Source organism: Scyliorhinus canicula, chromosome 9, assembly GCF_902713615.1.
Source record: "Scyliorhinus canicula chromosome 9, sScyCan1.1, whole genome shotgun sequence".
NCBI lineage: Eukaryota > Metazoa > Chordata > Chondrichthyes > Carcharhiniformes > Scyliorhinidae > Scyliorhinus > Scyliorhinus canicula.
This window is the reverse complement of record NC_052154.1, coordinates 135,182,837-135,195,636: the sequence shown is the minus strand read 5'-3', so window position 1 is coordinate 135,195,636 and position 12,800 is coordinate 135,182,837. Positions and strand designations below refer to the sequence as shown.

The window sequence follows — 12,800 nt, the reverse complement described above, 5'->3', positions numbered from 1 at the left end:
ACAACAATAGGTCATCCGCATAAAGCGACACTCGGCGTTCCTCCCCACCCCGCACCAGCCCCCTCCAGTTCCTCGATACAACTGTTATTTTAATGACACGTAGTACATCTCTTTCTGTGACCAATGAAGCAGTCTAATCAGGACAAGATGATTAAGTGATTTTAATTTGTTCAATGACCTCCCAAGTCTGATATATAAATGATGCAAATTATTTTTCATCATCTTGCTAGAATGTTGGAGGCGCCTGCACCCCCAAGGCAAGCTCCCCATCTGGAGCATAAAGAAGCCAGCTAGCAGTTGTATCTTGTAATTAATGGCAGAGTAATAATTCTTAGAATTAATTTTCAAAACTACTGATAATTATGTCGGTTTCAGCAAAAAGTGATGGATCATTATGATGGCAGGTGCAGTGTTACATTTTCCTCCAGAACCAGAGCGTGGGGATTTTCCGCACATTATAACCCGATGGAGGCCATGGGGTCTGCAACATCAGATTCTCCCTGGCCTCACTTGAATAAGATCTATCCCGATGAGGGGGTGGAGGTACACCCCTAAGCAAGGGATCCATGGGACATAATTAGCCTGGCCCAAGTGTGGGCTGGGTGCGGGAGACCCTTCGGTGAGTAGGAATTGTATTGAGTAGGGTAAATAAATATTGAGTTTTTCTAACAGTAATCGCTTCCATGCGGTCACTCGCCAGGAACTTTAGACTGGCAGTGAGGATGGGATTGGCCAGGCTGGCCTTGGTCCCGACTCCACGTGGATTTTGCGGGATCTTTCCAAGGAGCCATGTACTTACTCATTGTAGATGCCGAGTCGAAGGACGGGAGTCCACCGCATGTGCACAATGACGTCGTGGGCTATCATTGAGAAGCTCCGACAAACATTCAGCACCCATAGGCTTCACGAGGAGGTAGTGTCAGACATGGCATGGCTTTCATGAGCGAGGAGTTCTGCGCTTTCATGAAGATAAACAGGGTCCGCCATGTACGGACAGCGCCTTACCACCCATCTTCCAACCGATTGGTCAAACGGGTGGTACAGACTTTTAAGTTAGAAACACGGCAGCAGACATCCGGTTCCCCAGAACCCAGTCTGGCCATTTTCCTCTTCTATTACTGCACCGCACCTCACACCACTACCAGGATAGCACCTTCGTAGTTGTTAATGGGCTGCCAGCTATACACGTGGTTGAGCCTCATTGTGCTGGACATTGGAGAGAAGGTCCATGACCAGCAAGAACACTCCGAAGCACGTCGAGAAAATTCTCCACAGACGATGTTCTCAGTGGCCATTGGGTGCTTCTCCCACAATCGGGACCACAGTGAAAATGGCGCAACCGATCGCTCGGTGACCCCTCCCAACACCCAGCTGCAACCCACCTGCGGGTCACGACCCGCACTTTGGAAAACCCCGGTCTAAAGTACTGTCTTCGAGTTGCAATCTCTTCTGGGGGTGTGGATTCAAATCCCATTTCTGACATTTGGTATTTTTCAGATTTGAGAGGCCAAATCATCTTCTTCAACTACCATTTCTTATTCTGAGTTCTTCACAAAAAAAAGTGATCAATTCAGGTCACAGTCTCCCAGGTATGGGTCAAACGGTCTCTTTCACGGATATATGTGCACAGGGTTGCAAGTGTGGCTTTCATGTCAGTCCACCATCTACATGGCATAAATCAGGAGCGTGATGGAATACTCTCCCATTTGCCCGGATGACTGTAGTTCGAACAACACTCAAGATGCTCGACACCATCCAGGACAAAGCAGCCTGCAGGATTGGCACCCCACCCACAAATATTCACACCCTCCACCACAAAAGCAGAGGCAGCCATCATTACCACCCACAAGACACACTGCAGGAATCACCAAGACTTCTCAGACAACATTTTCCAAACCCACGACCACTACCATCTGGAAGGTCAAGGGCAGCAGATACATGAGAATACCACCACATGAAAGTTCCCCTCCAAGCCATTCACTACCTGACTTGGAAATATACCACTGTTCCTTCACTGCCACTGGGTCAAAATTCTAGAATTCCCTCCCTAAGAGCACTTGGGTATACCTACTCTGCGTGGGCTGCAGAGGTGCAAGTAGGCAGCTCATCACGTCCTCCAGGGCAATTAGGGATGGGCAATAAATGCTGGCCATCCAGTGACGCTCATATCCCATGAATGACTCTGAAAAAATGTACCCTAAATAGAGTCAAAACAGTACAACTTGACATAGGATATGTTTCACAGCATAATCTGACCATTCTCTGATGAACACATTAAAGTACTAGATATATTAACAAGGGGCAAGATGGGGGTTCCCATTGATCAGAAACTGATCTGGACTAGCCACATTAATACTGTGGCTACCAGGGCAGGTCAAAGGCTAAGAATCCTATAGCGAGTAACTCACTTCCTGACTCCATCCCCACGCCCAAAAAGCCTGTCCACCATCTACGAGGCACAAGTCAGGAGTGTAATGGAACACCCTCTACTTGCCTGGTTGAGCACAGCTCCAACACTCAAGAAGCTTGAAACCATCCAGAACAAAGCAGCCCGCTTGATTGTTCCTCCTCCCACAAACATTCAATCCTCCACCACTGACAAACAGTGGCAGCGTGTGTACCATTTACAAGATGCACTGCATTAACTCACTAAGGTTCCTTAGACAGCACCTTCCAAGCCCATGACCACTACCATCTAGAAGGACAACAGCAGCAGATACCTGGGAGGTTCCCTTCCATGTCACTCACCATCCTGACTTGGAAATACATTGCCGTTCCTTCACTGTTTCTGGGGCAAAATCCTGGAACTCCCTTCCGAACAGCACAGTGGGTGTACCTACACCTTGAAGACTGCAGCAGTTCAAGAAGGCAACTCACCACCACCTTCTGAAGGGCAACTAGGAATGGGCAATAAGTGCTGGCCTAACCAACCGACACCCACATCCCATAAATGAATAAAAAATCAAATGTCTGTTATTTTTTAAATTCAGATTGTTCGTTAGCTGCACATCAAGTTGATGTGGTTATTTTAACTATAGAAAAGAAACCCCAACTGGGAAAACTAAGATACTTACCGTCTGTGTGTCCTGTGTACGGGTACAACAAAGAAAAAATTTCAATCTCCGGCTCCAGCTACTGGCCTGTTCTTCCTCCAAGCGATGGCTGGATCAAAAAAATATGCATTTATAGTCTTAAAAGATAGTTGACAAAGTTTAATACACTAAGACTAAGATACAAGGCTAATACACTAAGAGATCAGTTTTAAAGGTGCCTTCCCATGCTTATACAACTTCAAAATCTGAACAACTTAAAGATATAATAAGTGTCTTAAGAAAATCCTGAACTTCTTGCATCAGTCCCAATGGTTCAAGCAAATCCTGCTCCACTGCTCCAGATATTATATTCTCAAGGGCACACGTGGAGCAAGTGGTCTGGACTTAAATGGTAACTATTTGCAAAACCTCTCATGGGCTCATCACGTTTGGGTTTGGCTGGCAATCTTTCTCCCACTCCTCTACTCTTCTGCTCTTCTGAAGACATCAACCCTTCCAGCTTAGAGATGTTCGTGCCTCCTCAAGAGGGTATTCTTTACATATCAGCACAAATGGGGAGTGTTAAAGTTGTTCCATACTGTAGGACATTGAGCTTAAACCTGAGCCTATTGTCATAGACATCCAGCTGTAGCATCCTAAAAGCTGCTCCAGCTGATGTCAGCTATAGATCAGGATTGAAGATGAGACTTTTAGATTGGACCAGCTCATTATAAAATATGCCAAACATATAATGCACTCATTCAACTACTGATTGAAGAATATTAGCCTGTCATAATGGAATTTGTTTCATTAAATGCTTCAAACAAAGCACAGCAAAATCCAATTTTTAACGAGCAATTGCTATAGATAGAATGAAGCCAAGGTGACTACCCAAATTCAATCTGAATGGAAAAATAGCTGTCAGGCTTGAGCATTTAATCCATAATGAAACAAATCTCTGTTACCTGTTAAAAATATACGAGTGATTTTCAAGCTGTCTATAAGAATACAAAACAATGTTTAAGGATATCAAATATGTGGAAACAATTGCAAAGTAGATATCTGATCAAGGGGCTAAAGTAGCATCATAAATCTCATGGTAAAGCACATGCGGTTTGCTGATTGAGAGAATTGCATTACTGCCTTATAATTATTGAATCCTTACAGTGCTGAGGGAGGCTACTCGGCCTATTTGATATATAGAAGATAGGAGCAGGAGGCGGCCTTTTGGCCCTTCAAGCCTGCTCCGCCATTTATCACGATCATGGCTGATTATCCAACTCAATAGCCAAATCCTGCTTTCTGCCCATAACCTTTGATCCCATTCACCCCAAGTGCTATACCTAGCTGCCTCGTGAATATATGCAATATTTTAGCATCAACTACTTCCCTAGGTAATGAATTCCACAGGCTCACCACTCTTTGGGTGAAGAAATGTCTCCTCATCTCTATCCGAAATAGTTTACCCTAAATCCTCAGACTGTGACCCCTGGTTCTAGACACACCCATCATCGGGAATATCTTCCCTGCATCTACCCTGTGTCATGAGAGTGTCCCTTTAAGAAATGGTTTTGTCTTATCACATGGCTCAGTGTCATTGTGTGGGTGGAGCTGGGCTGTGTGGCTCTGGGTTTTTACTTTTGTTTTGAGCTGGGAGCTGGGCCGATGCATCCCCCAGCCCCCCACAAGCTTGTGCCGCGCGACTACCAGGCAACCCCGGGGGGCCCCGCTGTTATTTTTGCAGGCAAGCCAAGCACCCCCCGGCAGTGCTGCCTGGCCCACTCGTCCACCTGCAAAGGGTGCGGCAAAAAGGGCCATTTTGTGGCGGTATGGTAGGCCCGGGCGGTCACCGCCGTCTCCGGGGGCGAACCGGGGCCGCCACCACAACTCTCTCCATGGGCCACGTGTGGGCAGCGGGCACCGCCATCTTCATTTTCCCGAGCCACGTGCAGGCCCCGGGTGCAACTATCTTGTTCCCCAGGGACCACGTGCGATGGGTGGCCGCTGCCATCTTGCACACCCCAAGCCATGTGTGACCTGTGGCCGTTGCCATATTGGCTGGAGTCTCAGGACCCCGTTTCGGATGCCCACACACCACCCGAGGAAAATCGTCAACTTCTACCATGACTTGCCTCGGTGACCCTGGACCAGTCTCGGCCCCGAACGCCCTCGACCGTACTCATCAATGGGCGCAAAACATCCTGCCTGATCGATTCCGGGAGCACAGAGAGCTTCATACACCCCAACACGGTAAGGCGCTGTTCTCTTCCCATACATCCAGTTAACCAAAGAATCTCCCTGGCCACCAGGTCTCACTCTGTAGAGATCAAGGGGTTCTGCGTAGCTAACCTCACGGTCCAGGGAAGGGAATTAAAAATTTTCCGACTCTATGTCCTTCCTCACCTCTGCACTGCCAAGCTCCTAGGGTTAAATGTCCAATGCAACCTCCAGAGCTTAACCTTTAAATTCGGCGGCCCTATACCCCCCCTCACAGTCTGCAGCCTCATGACCATCAAGGTCGACCCACCTTCCCTTTTTGCAAACCTCACCCCGGATTGCAAGCCCGTCGCCACCAGGGGCAGACGGTACAGTGCCCAGGACCTTCATTTAGTCAGAAGTCCAGCGGCTATTGAAAGAAGGCATTATCGAGGCTAGCAACCTAGTGGTTGTAAAGACCGGGAGAAGCACAGGATGGTTATAGATTATAGTCAGACCATCAACAGGTATACGCAGCTCGGCGCGTACCCTCTCCCCCGCATATCTGATTTGGTCAATCAGATTGCACAATACAAGGTCTTTTCCACGGTGGACCACAAATCCGCCTACCACCAGCTCCCCATCCGCCCGGGCGACCGCAAATACACTGCATTCAAAGCAGATGGGTGGCTCTACCACTTCCTGAGGGTTCCCTTCGGTGTCACAAATGGAGTCTCGGTCTTCCAACGGGAGATGGACCGAATGGTTGCCCGGTACGGTTTGCAGGCCACGTTTCCGTACCTCGACAATGTCACCATCTGCGGCCACGACCAGCAGGACCACAACACCAACCTCCGAAAATTCCTCCATACTGCAAAAATCCTTAATCTCATCTACAACAAGGACAAATGCATGTTCAGCACCGACCGTCTAGCCATCCTCGGCTACATAGTGCATGATGGAGTTATAGGCCCAGATCCGGAACGCATGCACCCCTCATGGAGTTTCCCCTCCCCCACTGCTCCAAGGCCCTGAAACGATTCCTGGGATTTTTTTCATATTATGCCCAGTCGGTCTCCAATTATGCGGACAAGGCCCGCCCACTAATTCAATCCATGGTTTTTCCCCTGTCGGCAGAGGCCTGCCAGGCCTTCAGCCGCATAAAAGCGGACATCGCAAAGGCCACGATGCACGGAATCGACGAATCCCTTCCATTCCAAGTCTAGAGCGACGCGTCCGACATAGCTCTGACGGCCTCCCTCAACCAAGCAGGCAGGCCCATGGCCTTCTTCTCACGCATCCTCCATGATTCAGAAATCCGTCATGCCTCCGTTGAAAAGGAGGCCCAGGCCATAGTAGAAGCTGTGTGGCACTGGAGGCATTACCTGGCCGGCAGGAGATTCATGATCCTCACTGACCAACGGTCGGTTGCTTTCATGTTCGATAATGCAGTGGGGCAAGATAAAGAACAATAAGATCTTACGGTGGAGGATTGAGCTCTCCACCTACAACTATGAGATCTTGTATCATCCCGGGAAGCTAAACGAGCCTCCTGATGTCCTATCCCGCTGCACATGTGCCAAGGCAAAAGTGGACCGACTCCGGGCCCTCCATGAGGACCTCTGCCACCCGGGGTGACTCGATTCTTCCATTTTATTAAAACCCGCAACCTGCTCTACTCCATCGAGGAGGTCAGGACCGCCACCAGGAACTGCCAAATCTGTGCGGAGTGCAAGCCTCACTTCTATAGGCCAGGGAAAGTGCACCTGGTAAAGGCTTCCCGGCCCTTTGAATGCCTCAGCATGGACTTCAAAGGACCCCTCCTATCCACCGACCGCAACACGTACTTCCTGAACGTGATTGATGAATACTCCTGGTTCCCATTCGCCATTCCCTGCCCTGATATGACCGCAGCCACCGTCATAAAAGCCCTCCACAGTATCTTTACACTGTTCGGTTTCCCTGCCTACAAACACAGCGATAGGGGGTCCTCCTTCATGAGCGACGAACTGCATTAATTCCTGCTCAGCAAGGGCATTGCCTCGAGCAGGATGACCACTTATAACCCCCGGGGAACGGGCAGGTAGAGAGGGAGAACGGAACGGTCTGGAAGGCCGTCCTACTGGCCCTGCGGTCCAGAAATCTCCCAGTCTCCCGCTGGCAGGAGGTCCTCCCCGATGCACTCCACTCCATCGGATCACTGCTGTGTACCATGACAAACAAAACACCTCATGAATGTCTCCTTGTCTTCCCTTGGAGGTCCTCCTCCGGGACCTCGCTCCCGAACTGGCTGGCAGCTCCTGGACCCATCCTGCTCCGCAAACACGTGCGGGCTCACAAGTCGGATCCATTGGTCAAGAGAGTCCATTTCCTTCACACAAACTCTCAGTACGCCTACGTGGCGTACCCCGACGGCCGACAGGATACGGTCTCCCTATGGGACCTGGCGCCCGCTGGATCCCCACCCACAACCCTCCCCACCTACCCCACCCTCCCTCCAACCGGCGCACCCCACGGCCGCCCCCTTCCCAGGTGGATCAATTCTCCCACTGGTCCCATCTTGGGGTGATGAAGCTATCGAAGAAACCGAAGTCACGCTCCCGGAGTCACGGATGCCCGAGCCGGCGCCTGCATCACCGCCAAAACTGTGACATTCACAGAAGACGACCAAGGCCCCCGATCGACTAATTGCTTCATTTTGATATGTACATGTAAATAAATACTGTAAATAGTTGCGACATGTAACAAGGCAAAACACTCTACCACCTGCGGGTACCACTATAATCTCAACCTCTACCACTGTATAAAGCAAGACCACCACCCCCGCCGGACTCTTTTTTTTTTTAACAGGGAGTGAATGTGGTAGTCGGTATTAGGGGTATTACGGTACCCAGGTTGAGGCTGTAAGACCATTGGTGTGGGAGGTACCTGAGACAGCAAGATCATTGGTGAAGCCTGCCTGCTGGTTCCGCCCAGTATGGCGGAGTATAAGTCTGTGTCTCGCCAGCTGCTGCATTCTGTACCTGCACTGCTGGGGGAACCATCTAGTCCAATAAAGCCTTCAATTGTCATCCAATCTCGCTTCTGGAGTCATTGATCGAGCATCACAGGTTTCCTCCAACTCTCTGGCCAGGTCTCTCATCCTCTTCTGTCGGGTTTGATAACCAGCGAACATGCCACTCCTGGGGGAAACTACTCCTTTGATCTTCAATTACCCCTTTTCATCAAAATTCCACCCAACATCGGGAAAAAAGAGCTCTTTCCTGTGTCTTCGAGTAGGAGCTGCCCTGTCTGCGACCACTCACACCATGGCCACCACTGGAGGTCCTCTCTATCATGGCCAATTTAGTAGTCTTGCCTACCATGATTCCCTCCTCTGGTGGAAGTGGAAGGTTCTGCATAGTATTCCAGAAATAGCCTGATCCAGACTCTGTACAACGGGAGTATAACTTTTGAATTGAGATAAACTACGACATTCCTTTTGCCCTTTTCATTACTTTTTATACATGTGCATTCGCTTTTAAACTTGTCTGCCAGAACAGTTAAAACTGAGGGCGGCTGCAGTGCGAAGAGCTCCCGCCGGTGGGCGCGAGTCGCGGCGATTTCGGGGAAATCCCCGAGATTCGACGCACCCCCCGACTACCGTCGGCCTTTGGGGCCGTCGCGAGCAGCCAGCAGGGCCGGTTTGAAAACCGGTGAAGAACCCCGCGCGGGTGTTGGGGCGATGGGGGCTGAGGTCCTGGGCCCAGCGCAGCGTCGGGGCCAGAGAAGCGGGGGCGGAGCTACGAGGAGGCCGAGGAGGCAGGCCCGAGTCCAGGACACCATGTAAGAGCGGTGTCCCACAACGGATGGCTCCCCCCTAGGAGGAAGAAAGAAGGCTGGAACCTGGTCCCAGGGGAGTTCTGGATGAGTACAGAGGGGAAAGGAAGAGAGCTGGAAGGTTTAAAGAAATTTAAAGAAGTTGGGTGAAGTTTCTTTTCTCCTCCCCTTTGTCTTAAAAAAAAAGAATAATTCAGATTGATGAAGGACAGAAGGGTGGAGGGAGAGAGGGGAGAGAGAAAGAAAGTGAAAAACAATAAGCTGCTAAAGGATGCGAAAAGCAGCGTTGAAGAAGGGAGGAAACGCGGGGTCGCCGCTGAGGGAGAAGACGAATAAAAGTGGTAATAGGATGGCGGAAGCCGAACTGCAAAGCGGGGCCGCACTATTTACGGTGGAGAAGATGACCGAGGTGGTGGCGGGGGAGCTGGAAAAACAGTTTACAGGGCACATGGAGGCCTGGAAAAAGGAGACATTGAAGTTACTGGTGGAGGAGGCAATCGCCCCGATAATTGCCCCGTTGAAGGTGGCGGTGGCAAAGGCATTGGCCGAGGTGAGAGAGCAGGGCGAGAAGATGAAAGAAGTGGAGGAAGCCATGTCATGACACAGCGACCAGGTCACCTCGATGGGAGATGAGTTGCGGAGGGCTGTGGAGATTAATAGAGGTCTCCAAGCAAAGCTGGAAGACTTGGAAAACCGCTCAAGGCGGCATAATTTGAGAATTGTGGGATTGCCCGAAGGGACAGAGGGCCCAAGGCCAACACAATACTTCGCTAAGAAGTTGGCGGAGCTGATGAGGGATGGTGAGAGCCCCTCCCAGTACGAGCTAGACTGAGCCCATCGGTCATTAAGGCCGAAGCCCAAAGTGAACGAGCCCCCAAGGGCAGGAATTATCTGCTTCCATAAGTTTTGCATGAAGGAGAAGGTTTTAAACTGGGCGAAGCAGAAGCGGGAGAGACTATGGGATAGTACTACAGTCCGGATCGACCAGGACTTGACGGTGGAGTTGGCAAAAAGACAAGCGGCATTTGGGCGAGTGAAGGCGACGTTGTATAAGAAGGAGGTACGGTTTGGTATGGTGTACCCAACGAGATTGAGGGTAACGTATAACGGCAAAGAATTTTATTTTGAGACAGCGGATGCGGCTGAGGCGTTCATGAAGGCAGAAGGCTTGGGACAGACATGAAGAGCGGAGCTGGAAGAGAGACTGTGTTTGAACAGCCAGAAAATGTTTTAAATTGTTATAACTTCCTTTTTACGGATTTGTATTGTAATCCACTTCTCTTTGTATTGTTATAGAGTTTAAATTAATGGTGAGTTGATGGGCGCTCTGTGTTGCGACGGTTAAATGTTATGTTAATGAATTGAATGGGTTGGATTGTTGGGTTTGTTTTTTTTTCTCTGGGACTGGGTGGAAGGGGATGATATGTCTTGGCGGGGGGGAGCCACCCGCACCAGCTAGCTAAAGTCAGTCAGCTAGTGAACGGAGGTGAGAGGAGAGGAGGGCTGCGGACATTGGAGCCTGGATAGCAGGCGTCAATGGGCCTACGAGGCGAGCGAGAGGGGAGGAGAAAGGGTTGAATGCTGGGGGATGTTGTTTCTGGGGGAAAGGTAGGGGGGGTTTTCGGGAGGGGGCTCGATGTTAACAATGGACAGGGGCAGGTCAGGCTTATGGGGCAGGGCCCGGCGGTATGTTGATGGTGGATAAGAAAGGTAGGTGGTGGTGGTGGTGGTGGTGGTGAGAGTACCCCAGTAAGGATTGTTACGTGGAACGTGAGAGGGCCAGGAGGTCCGGTCAAGAGTGCTTGCGCATCTTAAAAGTCTGAAAACTAACTGATGTGGCAATGCTGCAGGAGACTCACTTGAGGGTGAGGGACCAGGTGAGACTTAAAAAGGATTGGGTTAGCCAAGTGTTTCACTCTGGATTTGATGGAAGGGCTCGAGGGGTAGCAGTGTTGGTCAGCAAAAGGGTACGCTTTCAGATGGAGAAGTAGTGGCAGATCAGGGGGTAGATATGTGATTGTGGCCGGGGCACTGGACGGGAGATTAGTGGCGCTGGTAAGTGTATACGGTCCCAACTGGGACGATGCGGGATTTGCAAGGAAGGTGTTTGGAGCCATTCCTGATTTGGACACACACGAGCTGATTGTGGGGGGGGGACTGGAACCTGGTGCAGGAGCCAAGGTTGGACAGATCACGGCCGCGCTCGCTGGTCCCATCGGGGGGGGGGGGGGGGGGGGGGGGGGGGGGGGGGGGGCAAAGGCGCTAGCTGGGCTAATGGTGGAAATGGGAGGGGTGGACCCTTGGAGGTTCCTGCACCTAGGGGAACGGGAGTACTCATTTTTCTCAGCAGTCCATAGGGTATACTCGCAGATTGACTTTTTTGTGGTGGGAAAGGCTTTGTTGGCTGGAGTCAAGGGGTCGGAATACTCTGCAATTGCTATGCCAGATCACGCGCCACATTGGGTGGATATGGTGCTGGAGAAGGGGGTAGTGCAGAGGCCGGGGTGGAAACTGATGTGGGGCTTTTGGGGAACCATTGAAAAGGTAATTAAGGAATATGTAAGATTCAACTGTCCGGGTGAGGTGTCAATGGCAGTCGTCTGGGAGGCTCTAAAGGCGGCAGTGAGGGGTGAGGTAATTTTGTTTAAGGCCAGGGTGGACAAAGAGGAGCGGTTGGAGCGGCAGTGGCTAATAGATGAGGTGTTGGAGGCAGATAGGAGTTATGCGGAGGATGGGGACCCAGCGATGCTGGGAAAGAGGAAGGAACTACAGGCGAGCTTCGACCGACTATCCACCAGGAAGGCGGTGCGCCAACTGAGGCGAGCGAGGGGTGCAGTTTATGAACATGGAGACATGCTCGCATGTTAGCAGGTCAGCTCCGGAGGGAGGCAGCAGCAAGGGAAATTCTTCAGGTAAGGGATAGGGTCGGGAAGTTGGTGGTGGCTCCGGAGCTGATTAACAAGGTTTTTGAGGAATTTTACGAGAGGTTGTACAGGTCAGAGCCACCCGGGGGAGACCGTGAGATGCTGGAATTTCTGGATGGGTTGGAGTACCCGAGGCTAGGGGAGGGAGACAAGGCTACGTTAGAAGGAGCAATACTGGAGCAGGAGATAAAAGATGCGATTGGGAGGATGCAGTCGGGGAAGGTGGCAGGGCCGGATGGGTTTCCGGTGGAATATTATAAAAAATTTAAGGATAAGTTGGCACCCCTGATGGTAGGGATGTTTGAAGAGGTGATAGGGAAGGGAGTGCAGCCGCAAACCTTGGGGCAGGCATCGATTTCACTGTTGCTTAAAAAGGATAAGGATCCGACGGAGTGTGGGTCGTATAGGCCCATTTCACTTCTTAACGTGGACGTAAAGGTATTGGCAAAGGTACTGGCGGGTAGGCTGGAGGGGTGCCTCCTGAATATGATAGGTGAGGATCAGACAGGGTTCGTGACAGGGAGGCAGCTGTTTTTGAATATTAGGAGGGTCTTGAACGTCGTTACGGCACCAACGGAAGGGAAGGAAACAGAGGTGGTGGTGGCACTGGATGCCGAGAAGGCGTTTGATCGGGTGGAATGGGGGTTGCTGATGGCAGTGCTGGAACGGTTTGGGATTGGACCAAGTTTGTGAACTGGGTAAAGTTACTATATAAGGAGCCGAAGGCGAGTGGCCGTACGAACAATATCAGTTCAAGATACTTCTCTCTCCACTGTGGGACGAGGCAGGGATGTCCCGTGTCCCCCCTGCTGTTTGCGCTTGCGATTGA

The 12,800-nt window shown here is 50.8% G+C and overlaps 1 protein-coding gene across 7 annotated transcripts in view; it reads right to left on the bottom strand.

The window, feature by feature from the left end:
• Nucleotides 1-12,800, bottom strand: part of LOC119971726 (diacylglycerol lipase-alpha-like) — a 513,684-nt gene that overhangs the window by 164,002 nt on the left and 336,882 nt on the right. For all 7 annotated transcript variants that reach the window (XM_038807680.1, XM_038807682.1, XM_038807675.1 and 4 more), the window contains one exon: nt 3,075-3,162. In XM_038807680.1, the coding sequence (XP_038663608.1) occupies nt 3,075-3,162 (88 nt within the window). The remainder of the gene's footprint in view (nt 1-3,074; nt 3,163-12,800) is intronic.